The sequence below is a fragment of the Engraulis encrasicolus genome, chromosome 16, assembly GCF_034702125.1.
Source record: "Engraulis encrasicolus isolate BLACKSEA-1 chromosome 16, IST_EnEncr_1.0, whole genome shotgun sequence".
NCBI lineage: Eukaryota > Metazoa > Chordata > Actinopteri > Clupeiformes > Engraulidae > Engraulis > Engraulis encrasicolus.
In genome coordinates, this window is record NC_085872.1 from 96911 (window position 1) to 112437 (window position 15527).

Genomic DNA, 15527 nt, shown 5'->3' on the forward strand with positions numbered 1-15527 from the left:
ACATAAAATAAAAATATTTTTTAAATTAATAAAATAAAATAATTAATAATAATTTGCATATGTACTGTGTAGATAACCTATGTAGGTCTAATATAATATTCCACAATGGAAATGTAGGCTATTTGCCAACCTATCAGTCTAAATGTAGGCCTACTAATGAAACAAATTATTGCATACAATATTACACTAGGGCTATTTAAGATTGTATGCTACTGAAACTGATATATTAGAAATTATAAACTCAAATTAGGGTGGTCTACATGGGCCTACAAGAAAAAAAGAAAAAAAACTTGTCACTTAAAAAAACTATGTTAAAACGGCTTGCCATAGGCGTGCGTCTGTGAGATATGTCCCGCCTTCTCTCACTGTCAAAGACTCCCACCTTCTCTCTTATCTGTCGCTATTTTTAAGGTGTAGAAACTAATTGACAGTCATGTCAACGTTATTGTTTTGAAAGATGTAATTGCTGTCAATGCCAACAGACAAACACTATGTTAAATGCTGACGAAATTGCCGATGTCGCGAAATCATAGCCTACCATGTTGATGCAGCCTACTATGCACGCGCACCGCCATAGATACCAAAACGTTGCGTGAGGAATGTAATATCTCGCGGTTCGCTTTTTGATCAGGGCTTTAGTAAGTCCGCATGGCGTTATTGACAGCTGATAGACAGCCAGCACAACAGTACCCTTGAATGCTGACCGACCGTACAATAGACTAACCTTGCAAGCTGCAAAGGCGAGCCACATGCTACTTGAGAGTTGTGCAAGGAGGACCAGAACTGTGTACCGAACATGTTCATTCAGAAGTTGACTTCCTTCTGTAGGCTATTTTGTTTTGTTTGTTTGTTTTTGTTTTGACTGCTGACAGAGAAGAAGAATGTCTAGAGAAGTAGTCACTGGAAAAAACAACAAGCGCGCTGACGCTTTCAAAATAAAAGCCACGAACGACGGTCATAAAAGGCAAAAAAAAAAAAAAAAAAACCACGAAAAAAACCCTGCTGCGTTATAACGTTAACAAAATTGTCGGGCGATATTGACCTCAATAGTTGATGATATTATATTTGGCCCATGCGAGGTGACGTACAAAAGTTCTATGCTGTACATAGATCCATGACCCATGTCAGTACATGTCGATACTAATAAGCCTCCATCTCCCACGTTACATGTCTGGTTGTCTCCCATCGCAACACTGTTCAAAGTTTGCCTATTTTTGGCGTGTTGAGTTTTGGCAAACAAGACCAGCCGTTCTCAAACTCGTTGAGACCAGCCGTTCTCAAACTTCAGAACACCAAGGCCCACTTTGAAATGTGAAAATTCTGGGGCCCACTAAACCATATAGCCCAATATAACATCATAACTTATTATATTATATGACAGTATAGGCCTATTACTTACATTATTATATTACATGATATTATATTGTTATGATGAATAATAAGTCAGGGCATATTTTTGCAGAAAGCCACTGAAGGGCATCTGTCACCCCCTTGAACATCTTGAACAAGTGTGCATTTTTACAAAGTAGAAAATTACTCCTAAATACTGAATATGAAATTAGCATGAAACAAGCCAGCATTCACAGCTCAGAGAAATATGCATAGTACTAAATGCTCCAGTAATCAGGGTGTCCCCAGGTTTGACCACATCAAATTTAAGACCTTCTTTAGACCTATTTTAGACCACAAAAATTGAAAATTTAGACCAGTATCGCTCCCATTCCCAGTTGCCGCACCGGTGTCACGAAAAGATAACAATCATTATAATGGCAAAAATAATAATAGTGGCAAGTATTTAAGAAAAAGTCACAATTGTCTTATATTCCAGCCATATTCCAGCAATTCTGGAGTGAAATTGGTCAGGGGGGGCGGCATATTTTTTCCAAGACAGAGCTAGGGGGCACATTAGGCAACACACCCAACCTGAAAATAGTGTCAACCCATAGTAGACCCTAATATGCCATGAAGGTATGCTATAGATAAAATTATTTCATTGGTACCAGTACCTAGCCGCACAATGAGACATATTTTCATAGTAGCCCATCTAAAGAAATGTGCCCTCTGAAAACAAGATATCTTCAATCCATGCAAGTCTACACTTGCCAAAACATCTGTAAATAAGATGTGCAGGCATATTGTAAATTACTTTGACAATACAGAAGCCTTGCACATTAAAACATTAAATGTTACTGTTACTGAGATTTACTGTATACTATAAAGCCCTACAAACATCAGGTGATGTTGTGCAACAAATGAGCAGTGAACAGGCACTCACAGTCGCCAAGTCTCCCATCTCTCCCCTAACATGAACAGGGCAAGTTATGATAAAGTCCAATGAGGACTTTATACACAGATATGTTGCTCTCCCTCATAAAGTTAACAGGTTCATAACTTGTTAGCAGTTACGCTAAGCGGAGATTAGCATTTCTAGCGCCGTTTAAAAAACAAAACAAAAAAAGTTTGACCATCACTCTCCCCGTCGATGGAGAAAGTCACAGCACGGCGCAGGCACCTCTCTCAGCCTACCGTTGAGCCCTTATTCAAACTGTAAGCGTGTTTCTATGATTCATAAAAAAAATCTTCCGAGTTGACTACAGATAGATGCGCTGTTTACAGCTAATATAGTTTCGCCACGTGTTTCATTGCTTTGCCGAGACATTTGCGCATTGTTAAAATAACATAATGGCAGTTATAGTGGTGGTCCGTGATGATTTGTAAGACGCAGAGAACACCTCTGCCAGAAGTGACGGAGCTCCACCAACCTTTATCGACTCAGCCCTTGGATTTGCCGCTGGGCACGGTTTGTGTTGCTAGCCGTCAGTCGAAGTGGAGGTAAATCAATCCACACAATTTGGTCTTCCGGGACGACGCAATACATTTGGCACAACGTGGTTTAAATGCCCAACTTTCCACGATGACCCAAATATCCTCAACAACCACTCTTAGATTAGCCTGGTCCTGACCATCCCATAATACTACAATTTCATTTCATATTTATGGTCTGGCATTTGTTTGCTCTGAAGCAATTGTAGGAAGCAGGAAGCTTGCATTCAGTTATGGTTTGAAATTATTGGACACCTCTCACCCAATCGCTGGCAGTTACTCAACAACAACATAGCGCAGACCAATGGCTCTGGCGCAGATGTGTACGTCATTGTCACGAGCGTCCTCCCCCTTTCGCCCCCACGTGGGGGGCGTATTCGATTATTGGCTGTTTTCTGGGGGGGGCGTTGCGATCAAAATTCTACTGCTCCAGGCACTCCACAGAGAAGCACGGCCAGACTACAGTAGTGGAGCCAATCCTTTGGCGGAAGTACGTAGGATGGCTCGCAAGGCTACTCTTAGATAGCCTACAAACAATCCTCCCCTGATCAGCTGTCTCACCCGCTAACAGAACCGAAATGCACGAGTGTCGCTTGCGCTTTTGACGCTCGTTCACATTTTCCAAAATTAATGTTCATGTTTGATGGTCATCGTACATTGCATTTCGCAGCAGACCGGTTGGGGGAAAAAAGACAAAAGACATTTTAGACCTTTGCTAAAAATTTTAGACCTGGGACAGATATTTTAGACCTTTTTTAGGCCTAAAAAAGGGGATAAAAAAAATCAAGACTTTTTTTTTACTTTTTAGACCGCGCGGCTACCCTGATTAATAGTTAGGAGGAAATAGCCAACTGTAGCAACCCAAAACGGCAGTTTTCTCTCACAATCGACTAAAAATGATCACAAATATGCATTTTACACATACATCAACACCATAAGCATGAAAACACACCAGATCACGACGCAGATAGAAAATGTAACACTGCACTGTACCTCGCAGGCAACTCGCGCTAATTAATTCACAGTAGAAAATTACTTTTGCGATAAAAATGACAATGTTTACACATAAATCCTGCCTAATAGTACATCTTACCGCATCAAAACACCAAATAAGGAAGTGACACTCTCGTCTCTGGACGCACACAAGAAAGACAGACATTAACTGAACAAGATGTGAATATCTAAACACCATGTGAGTAAATTGGAGGATTATTTCCCCAGACCTCTCGCGGCCCAGCTGCAATGACGCCGCTGGCCACCAGAGGGCCGCGGACCATAGTTTGAGAATCACTGTACGAGACAATGCGTGTGGCCAGAAAAAGTCAGCAGCAACTTTGACAAGAGCTGCAGTCAAGTCATCCTCAGAGGAAAACATCAGGGGTCTGGGGGTCTTCCACCAGAAAATGTGTTATTTCTTAGCTGTCAGCGCGGCGCATGGATGGGCTTGCGAGCGGGAGACCGGACAAGTGCGTGTTGCAACTTCAAAAGTCTATTTTCTGTGCGGCCGTGCGCCGACTCATATTGGAATATGGCCTGGAAAGGATGGGACGGGCTGCTGATTTCCGCAGATAGAACGCGCATGCATGCCGTCCAGTTTGAAAAGGACATCTACAATGCTGGTGAACCTCTTGTGCCTGCACTGACCACATCCCCGTCGCTGCCCACACAAACCTTGTATGTGAATGTCCCATAACTGCTAGCCTATGGATAATGGGGTCATATTGAATGAGGATGACACATCACATCTGTTGACAGAATCTGATATTGAAGAGGGGTGCGTTCTTAAATTTTATCTGACTCTGTAATACTGCACTTAATTTACCAAACTTGATCCACCTGCTACCTACTCAAACCGAGACCTTGCAATACTAGTTGTAAGTCACAAGAGTGATCAATACATTTACACCTTCATATGAGTTGTACACTGACTACTGTATAATTTCTTCTCTGCTGTGCCATGAAAATCTACAATTAAAAATGTAGAAAAATGTGAAGTGTGCTCATTTTTGTGATACACTGCAAGGTGGTTCCAACTGCATAGATATAGCAAGTGAAATTGGTCATTATCTCAGCATTTTGTCCATGGCATACTATTTTTCGTATTCTGAATGCTAACCTTACAGTCTGGTATAATAACAGTACAGTTCAGGAGAGAAGAGTTCTCTGTAAAGTGGTCACCTGCTCAAAGCATCATCAAATCTGTGTTACTCAGCATGCACAGCCTTCATGGCGTAACCAATACTGTAAGAATTGGCAAACATTATTTGTGGCTACCATCACCGCAGCCACATAGTCTTCACCCTACTACCATCTCACTGATATAGGAGCATGTGGGTCAGTAACCCCAGACTGAGAAACGTTTTTTTTCTACCTTATTTTGGACAGAAAACGATTCTATGAGAATTTGCATTTTGTTAACTTTCATGATACAAGTAGTTTGACAGTAACTGAGGTAGCACATCCATTATTCAATTACCTTCTAAGTTATACAAAGCAATACATCAATACTGACAATTTGTCTATGGGCTTTTTAATAGCACACTGCTAAGTTAAGATGGTGTTTATATTAAATACCTAAGAGACAATCTTTAACCGAACCCGGTTGAGTATTATTGCCTGGCAGCCACTTCGGCTCCTGGACTGTTTGGATTCAGTTTACTTCTGCCATCGAATAAACCAAGGAGGTCTTTCTGTTGCCCATATTTGTCTTTGAACCATGTTGTGTGGCAATAAAGAAATGTCTTAGAAAAATCTCTTCAGAACGTTGTTAATAGTCAAGTTTGTTGTCTAAGCTTGTAGGTGACAGGATTACAGACTTCCACTTATTATACTCTTGCAGAATGAAGTGGAAAAAGTTAAATGCAGAACTTAAACCTAATTTCGATTTACCTTACAGTGTGATTGGGAGGCCAAAAAGTGTATTCTTTTAATCTTGATTGATACCCATAACCTAAATTGAACTCATCTAATCAAAACATGGAATATGTTTCAAGTTGTCTTGTAATTTGGTCATATGGAATAGCCTGTGGATGAACAAATCATGTGATGCCGCACCATTTGACATCACTCAAAAGAATTGGGACAGAAAAGGATGTTAACTCAATTGCTCACTGACCATGCAAAACATCACAGAAAAAGAGACTACAATTTAAACTTACCAAGAAGCACTTTAGCGTCCTCCACATCGAAGTCACCATCACCATCAGCATCGAAGGATACAAGCTTGCCTGGTGAAATAATTGAAGATGACTTAAGGTTCTTATTATAATAAAAGTACATCACAGGTAGGATTGCAAAGGGGCTGAAATGTTCAGCAATTTACAATTAAGAAACTTACATTCAGCATATCTGACAGTGTCAGCACATAGAAACTATAATATAATAGCTTCTTCGATATAATAGCATATATTTAATTTACCCATCATGCCGCAAACAGACCAATCATGGATTCTGCAGAACTTTATGACTTTTTTCCCCATATGTTTCTAATTGGAAATTAGCACAAATACACACAAGGCACAACAGACTGTTCTGTCTGCGCTCTGGGTGGATCAATTCAAAATGATTCAACTCAAGGTGAAAAAAACTCGCCATTCTTTTTCAGCTCTGGGATTCAGTCACTTGTCTGTTTGTTTTTACCATTTTCTACTTAAGTATAATAGATCAAGAATCATATTCTCAACACGAATTTCAGTCAAAGGACAAAATGCAGTTAAATATGTAGACTCTGTACGAACTCTGAATATATTGTACAAGAAGCTTTAGAGGAAATGCATGTTTGGGATGTGTCTCAATAGCTCTGTAGAAAACAGTGTACCCTGTTCCTACCCATGTATGAGTAAAGACTAAATTTCCTAATTGCCAGTTCATTCCCATTAATTCCTGACAATTCCTACGGGAAAGTTTCCAACATTGAAAATACCCTAACGAGAAGTGTAGATGTATTACATTGTCTTCATGTCTTCTTAATAAAACGTTTTCTTTTGTTTCAGACATGTTTAAATTTTATCCTTTATCTGACATGATGCCACCATTGGATTAAGGAGCCAATAGAAATCAAACCGTCCAACTCGCAGCGCAAGAACTATAAACAGGGCTGAGGGGTATGCTCCCCCACACCTGGGGCACCGTCCTGAGGGGGCAGGGTATCTGCACATTTTTGCTCACCCAATTTAATGCTTTTTAATACCATTTTTAATACCTCCAACAAGAAAATTAATACCATACACAGGGTGTGTGTGCATGTGCAGGTTAAATGGTATAATTGTTATTACATTGTTATAATGCAATGCAATACATATATACAATAAAAGTATTATTATGAGGCTGCATCTGTGTTAAAATTACAGTTGATCTGGCTGCTGCCCAGGAGGGCCCAAGCTCCAATAGCCTATTATTGTTGTGCTTAATTTAACCAAAGAGATGCAAACACAACAAAAAAGAGCGAGGTGACACACACTAGTTTGAAACACCATAAGGCCTAACCCATTTATTTTAAATTGCTTCAAAACTGAAACCATTTCAAAATTGTGCATGTTTGAAAGTTTGATGACATTTCATCGAATACCTTCAATTATAAAAAAAAAAGAAAAAAAAAAGGGCAACAACAGACCATTCATAATGGATAAATAGTTGAGTGCACATTAGCCTACTATGAGTAGAGGCTATAACATCTGTGGATTAAAATGGGTTAAAAAGGAACGGCTCTAGGCTGCTCCTCCTTTTCCCCCCAAGCTTCATGAGACGGTGGCATCTAGCAAGAGGCGTCCTACTTTCAGTTTAGCAAGCAACAAGTCCTTCTTCAGAGGCGAGAGCAAGAAGCAGCAGCAGCTTCATGTGAATACCACAACCATTTCACCGCTGACACGCGACTAAAATATAAGTTACCGATGCACACGCCACGCGGTTACCGATTTGGACATCCTCGCATATCCTCATTGCGTCATTTAGACTCGTAAACACCGGTTTATTACATTTTACACACATTTCCACCGCTTGCAACTTCACAACACTCGGGCACACTTCCGATTGCGTTACCTCTTGACAGCATCAAATAACCGTAAACACAATGATACGAAGCTTGGAAACTTTGAAGTAGATTATTGCACGATTAAACCGCTAATCTAAATTGCAATCATGGCATTCATGAAATCATACACGTTAGCAAACGCTTCACTGTCTCAAACTCAGACTTAGGCTTTCGACGAGTAAAGCGGTAGGCTACCAGAGAAATATCCACGCGGCATTTTGGTTGATGAAATTTAAAGTCTCAACTCTTAACTGGGGTCAAGTCAGCCACCACACGCATTGTGGTCGATGGAATTTACTTGGTCAGAAATCGTCATCAACCAGTCGGGGGATCCAGACGAGGGGGTCTGGTCGAGTGCTGAGAGTACTGTCGAGTGCCTTTCCTACCCCAGGCATGTTCCGACTCGGAGCGCTTGTTGCCGTCTGTCTTAGCGATGGAAAAATGTTTTTTACGTAATTTAAGTGTCCAAACATCTATATTTTAGGCTACTATATTGTGACCAGATGAAATTTAATGCGATCCTTTTGAAAATTAATGCCTCACCTCGAAATTTAATGATTTTTAAAGCCTTAAATTGCAAGTTCTGTATTTAATGCTTTTTAATGATTTTTAATGCCCGCGGGGACCCTGAGGGGGGTGGGGGGCACTGGGTGCATTCGATTTTGTGCATCGTCTGCAAGTGCATGCAGACAATAATGCATTCTGGATGAAACGTAGCATGATGGCTAGAAATCTTGTTTGACTTACTAAATTTCAGTCATATTGTGACATGTGACAACAATCTCAAATTATCGTGGGATCATTGCGACTGCAGATGAACCTTACAACACCTGCAATTGCTTATCCCCGTTGATTATCGTCTGCATACCGCCTCTGCTGGGACGAACCCCTAAACTGGTTGGCCAAAAGTTCACTGAGGTGTTTGTGGAGGAGTTGTCCCACACCCTAACAAGTTTGCACTGCACCCCACTTCCACTCTTCCTCCCCCGTGACCCAAACCTCACATGTGGTAGAGGTAGATCATACTTGTGCGAGGTCATGGTCTTGTGCAAATCTGTGGTCGACTTTAAATGTGCTGTCATTTAACAGTTCAAAGTTCCATGCACAGCTCCTAGGTGCTCGTAGATGCAGGAATGTTCAATACTTCAATTTAAGAAATAAGTCTACCGCAGACTTTCTTGACTTTATGCTCGTTTTATTAGAGCTCGTTTTATTAGCGCTCTAATAAAACGAGCATAAAGTCAAGAAAGTGTGCGGTAGACTTATTTCTTTTGAAGTATTTAAATGTGCTATGTTTAATACCACCCATGTCGTGTTTTCGATGGTGTACTTTGCAACATCGACACATGTTGGTCCCGAACAGACCTACTGACAGCAGGTGACCCTTCCATAACATCAGCTGATTTTAAACCACGTCTAATCTATGTGGCTTTCTGATGAAGATGCAAGTTACACTGCCGAAACATGTCCGGTAAAGGATAAAACTTTTACCCGTCTGAAACAAAAGGAAACTAATGAAATGAAATGACAAATAAGGTTTTGTTTCTGTCCCTCAAATGTTGATTGAAATTGATTCTTGAAGCATTGTTCTGTGAATTTTGATCAGTCTTCCACACAGCTAATACGAATGTGTGTGTATGTGCATTTTGAAACTGCTTTGAGTCAACTTCATAGTTGTGATACCGTGCTATATTTAAATACACATTGTCCAGTTCAGTTCGGTTTATTTGGTAAGGGCAGATAGACATCATGTAGGCTATACAAGCACAACAGAATAGCATCATAACATTTATAGCCATTGGCTAATTTGCCCGTCCCAAAGCTAGTTCCTTGTAATGTATATCGTCTTGGTATTAATACCAATTAAAGCACACACAGTACTTTGCAAAACATCCATTACAGGGTTAATACACAGATTCATACACAAGGACAGGGATGTAAACAGATACATGGTCAAAAACAGAATGAAGTAGTGCAAGGCAGTAGGCACTGTTTGGGTTTTAACGTCACAGCAGTGACGCATTTAAGCAGAAAAACGTAACCATTTAGAAGGTTCGGACTACAAAGTGGTGTTAATACTTGCTAAAATGAATTAAGTGCAAAATGAAAAATGACATGTCAATAGGTCATATTCTGTGAAGTGAGGATCCATCCTGAGCTAACTTGTTGCATTTCTACAATGACATTTAATGCCCATCTTGAATTGAAGTGACTAGGCCTGGACGATTTTTCGATTTCAATTCTAATAGCGATGACAAAAATGTCTACGATTATAAATTAGACGTTCGATGCGTATTCAAAAAACCTTTTTTTGTCCGATCGCGCTGTTTACTCTTATTTTGAAATCGTTATTTTGGAAGCTAGAAAGAAGCGTGCCATGCCCGCCCCCTCTGTCTGATTATCCCTCTTTGCCAGTCACTGCAGACTCCAGACAGTGGCTACGAGGTTGGCATCAGAGATTGTAAGGTAGACTACAAGGGAAGGACGGTATCAGAGCCTGTAAATAAAGTATTTACAAAGTTCTCTATACCTCGTTTTTGAAAGTAATGTCCCACATTTTATTGCAAACAGTGTGTTAGGACTTCGAATTGGTTTAGCAGTAGCTGTATCTACTAGCTAGTTGCTAACACGAATGAAGGCAAATTGTGTTTGAGTTCTGCTGGCAGCTAACTACTGGTAGCCTAATTAAAAAACGAATTGCTTGATGGTGCTTTTCACACCTTTAAACAGTCTCCAAATAGTTTGTTTGGAATGCTAAGCCCATCTTAACACTACAAACAAAGTTATGAGCAACTTGACAATTTATTATTGGCTGTTGCATTTAATCAACATTGCATCAAATGTGCCATTTTCTTGTTGACAAAACCTATGTCCTCTTTGCTGGGTCCATATTATTGCATCTGATTCTCATTATGCATGTGAGAGCTGCATAAACAAAGCCATAATAAGCAACATTTGTTTGAAAAGTGTTATCTTTAGGCTTATTGGTTTTCTCACTAACAATTTTTTTTTTTTATGAATGCAGTCTGCAAATATAGGCTAACAGACAATCTTATGTCATTTAAAAAAATACTGAAGGGTGGCAATGACAACAAGGCAGGCACATCACCCCACGGTGCTCCAGGAAAATAGAGGCCCTATATTAGAGATTTTTTTCTCCCATCTTGTCAATGGAAACTAAATATCTGCTGTGGGTGTGCGTGCGTTATTGGGAGGAATTTGGAAAAAACTGGCCCTCGGGGACTTTAAATTGAGTACCCCTGCTATAGGCAATTGCACCTTTAGTCTTGTTAAGGATATTTGTTTTAGACAGTTATCCTTCCTGTGGTTAAAGATATTTGCTTTAGACATTTATCTCTCATTTTCCTACTTGATAGATATGTTGTAGGCTATATTGTATTTATACAATATAAACTTGTGTATGTCTCTTCTTTGAGATTATCCATTTTTGTGTGTTCTGTGCAGTTTGCCATTTTCCCTTGACCAGCCTTTATAAAGTTCTCTCTAGGTGTCATACCTTGCACCATTTTTCAAAATCCATGTGTTGGATTCATGCCCTTCATGCTCCCCTCCCCCGGAGAATTTTTTTTTTTTTTAAACATGACTTTATTCATATCTTGATTAAAATCGAAATCGAAAAATTTGGGGAGAAATAATCGAAATCTACGTTTTTCTCATATCGCCCAGGCCTAGAAGTGACATGCATGCTTTTTCAAAAGAGGTACATAGGAGTATCTGTGCCAAGTCTGGTGTTTGCATCACCATTTGAACAATTATTTCAGTTGCCAATGTATGTCTGTACGGTGGCCATCTTGGAAAATAGACAGCCATCTTGAATTTCAAGTGGCCCGCATACTATTTGAAAATAGTAATGTCTATGCAATAGCTGTGCCAATTTTAGCGCTTGAATCACTAAGCTTCCCAGCTAATTTTGTTAATGCAGTCACTTACGCTGCATCAACATGCCTGAAAAATAAACTTTACTTCATTGGGTCATTCCATGTCAATTCACACGCCCTCCCCAGGTGACCCTCTTCGATTCGCCTGGTATCTCACATACAGGTACCTTTTGTAGTAGTATTCGCATCCTACCTCAAATGGTTGTGGAGATGAGGCCCTCTAAACTTTGGGTGCCACACCCACTTTTCAGTGAATTTCATACAGAATTAACAAACAGATTTGGACACCTCTAGTTTTAGTTTGAAGGAAGACAAATAGTCAAGCCCCTCAGTCTGACCCAGTCCATCAGACGTTGCACTTTATATATATATATATATTTATTTGTTTTTATTTCTTTTTATTTATTTTAATAATCAAGCTGTGACATTTTTAAGTCTTGAAAACTGGACTTTTGAAAAATGTGATGAAGACTCTTGAAAGTGTGGGTCCCCACATCTTGGAAATGGTCTGTGCTATTACATTCACAACTGATTTTCCATCATATTTGGAAGTTGTACAGTGTATACAAAAGGTTTGAGAGCAGCTACACCTTAAATGACAGAATAGGCGGGTCTCAAATTTACAAACTTGCCCATCAGTTAATTTGGGGCCTAATGTAGGGGCAATCACTTGACTGGAAAGCTCTCTTAACTCCATGTACATTAACACTGTATCAAGTATTCAAGCTGTGGAAAACATTGTTTTTTAGAGTTCTTAAGATAAAATTGCCCCATATTTTGAAGGCGAACAGTTTCTAACACTTGAAAATAAATAGCAAAAAAGTAAGAATAGCATGTTACACAGTACTTTGATGATTATTACAGTATGCAAAGATGAAACCTTGACATTTTGGATACAATCTGTTGGGTGTATAAGCAATCCCATAGTGTTTTAACAGTAAGTCTGAGGGGGTCGAGAGGAGGAAAATTCCAAAATTTGCTGATTGGCAATGAACAATGCAATGCAAAAACAAAAGGAGGTGTAAAGTAATGAATCTAATTTACCAATATACTGTACTTTTTAATTACATAGATGTTTTCACAAGTATTGGGCAATTTAAATTACAATTGCCTTTACTACACATAAGAAAATATTTAAGATGAGAAATACTTGGTGTGAATGCATGTTTCAGAAGTAGGCCAATCAGGGTCAAGTGGGGAAATGTTTCAAAATGTGCTGTCAGATAGGTCAAGAAAATTTGATTGCTTATACACCCAAAAGATCACAATCAATATTTCAGGTCTCAGTAAGTCTCAAATATCTGTAAAAGAAAATCTGTAAAATAAAAGCTCCTAGAGAATCATGTGAATTGAAATGGAATGACACAATGGGGTGTAAAACCAGATTCAGGCATTCAAATTGACTCAAATAAACCTTCAAGTCTAGACATCTCTTATGGGAAATGGGCAACAAAAGAAATTGCTTGATACTTCTGTGCTAATCAGAGCAACATCTTGGCAATTTCAAGACATCCCTCTGGAAGACTTTCAAATTGTTTATAGACTTGTTGGATCTATTTTCTGGACAATTTCCCTTGAGGAATAAAGTTGCAAAATAATTATGCACACCTGATATAGGGTGTTGGGCTCCTTAGATCACACCCCTTCTTTGTATACAAATGTGCATGACCTGGAATCACTTCACCTTCTATTAACCCCGGTTAACCTCTTAACTACAAGCCTCTGTTAAAACCTTATTATATTGGGTTGTAATGACCAAGTCTTCCTCTGTTACTTAAGGCTCTCTGCATTGTCATAGCAATGTTGTGAGGTAGTTGAGTGTTTCCAGCAAAGAGTGAATGAGCCCGTCAATGTACCCCTCTGCAGTAAGAGGCTACGTAAAGGGTATTTCAATATACACACCACCGTGACCGGTCCATAATTGTGCGAGTGCCATTAACAGAATGCATAGTTTTTTGACCAAATTATTAAAGAAGTTCAGAGACTGTTATCACTACTGATATGGTACGTTGGACTAAAATTGCCCAGGTACTTCAACCCAGGTCACCCCAAAATGTATCCTCTCAGAATAGTGCTTTGGTCTTGAATCTACCCTCTACAGCAATGTATTATATTGCATATAAAACACATCTGCTGCATTTTGTAGCACATGCAATCTGGCAGTGTTTGCGTTAAATGCATTGAATGATATTGTAAACAGTTAACATGATGCGAGTATAATAATAATTGGTTAGACTGTTTGGTTATGCTTCATACCTTTAAAAACCTCTGAAATGTTTTGGTTATGCTTCATACCTTTAAAAACCTCTGAAATGTTTTGGTGCAAGTCCTTTGCCTTGGCTGCATGCAAGATTGCAGGTTACAAAGGTTAAAAAGACTATAAAAAAGGTTAAACAGAAACAACTATGCGATGTAACACCCATGTTCTGAAGTACCATCAATGAAATAACATTTGCCACAGTAATTTGAGGGCTTTGAAATTTCCTTTTTTGTTACGTGGGACATTCATACATTTTTGCCTTTCCAAACACTCAGGTGTATTGTTCACTCAACCCTTGACTTGTCAGTACATGGCAACCCAGCATGGTAATTGTTCAGCCATTTCCAAGATCCTGGCCATTATAATGGGGCATTGGGTTGTGATATTCCAAATATTTTCCAAAAGTGTAAAAGTGGAGTCTCGTCTTCAAATTTCCAACACCTTTAACATGAGGACCATTGCCAGGGGAAACGACAAAACATTTTATCGAAAGAGTCTGGGGCCTTAAAACACAAATGTGTTTGGGACGTTAACACATTTTACTTTTATTGCTATTAAGACTAAAACACATCTTCAAAGCACCCACCTCTGAAAGGAACTCTGAAAAAATATTTTGTCTTTTTCCCTTGCAATAGTCCTCGTATAAAAAGCACCTTACACTGGTTCTGTGGGATTAGCAGGGTAAGAGAAATGTGCAGGTTTGTTGTGTTTCTTTACAGCAAAGGGTTCATTCCATGTGAAATCAAATCAGACATCCTGACCAGCAAGAATTTGAATGAAACTTGGTACCCTTTAAAATGAGAAAGAACTGTATCTGGCACCAATGTGAGAAAAAAAATCAGAAAGTCTGAACTAGGTGGGCGGGGCAGCACACTGCATTCCTCCCCTTTCATCACTGTCAATTTAGGTCAAATACAAGTAGAAATGTTTGACATTGTTTGAAAGCTCTCGGCCTCAAAACAAATTACCGAAAACATGCGATAAAACTAACATATGAATTATGAAATATTAAGATATTAAATATACAAAACTATTTGAAAATATAGCGGCAAGCAGCAATGCGGGTCGAGCAGTGAATCCTAAGTCGCCGCGGCAACAGAAAGAGCTGACCAGTCAGAGACAGCAAGTTTTTACAAGCAGAAATGTACCTCCAAATCTGAAGTAACCTTTTGCTAACTGCGGCACCCCCTAATGGTCTAATCTAATTGTAGCGCTGGAGAGGTTAGGTGGGGACCTACATTTTTTTTGTTTTTGTCTAAAAATAGCTTGCTCTGAGAGATTTGAACGAATGACAGCAGTTATAAAAGCATTTTTATTGTGTGAAAGGTCACTACATAATGACTAATATTAATTGTATTCTCAGTATAATGGGTGTTCAGTATTGTCTATTGAATTTGTTCTTCTGATGGAAGTGGAGATCTTAAAAACACAAACCTGTTGTCGCCACACAATAAGTGTGCCTTTATGGCTTTGCAACCTTGCATGGCTATCTGGACAGAGCGCACTACACTGTGCA

At 39.3% G+C, this 15527-nt stretch overlaps 1 protein-coding gene across 4 annotated transcripts in view; it reads right to left on the bottom strand.

The window, feature by feature from the left end:
- asph (aspartate beta-hydroxylase) overlaps positions 1–15527 on the bottom strand; it is a 64415-nt gene that overhangs the window by 41611 nt on the left and 7277 nt on the right. For all 4 annotated transcript variants that reach the window (XM_063218181.1, XM_063218183.1, XM_063218182.1 and 1 more), the window contains exon 3: positions 5982–6050. In XM_063218181.1, coding sequence (XP_063074251.1) covers positions 5982–6050 — 69 coding nt within the window. The remainder of the gene's footprint in view (positions 1–5981; positions 6051–15527) is intronic.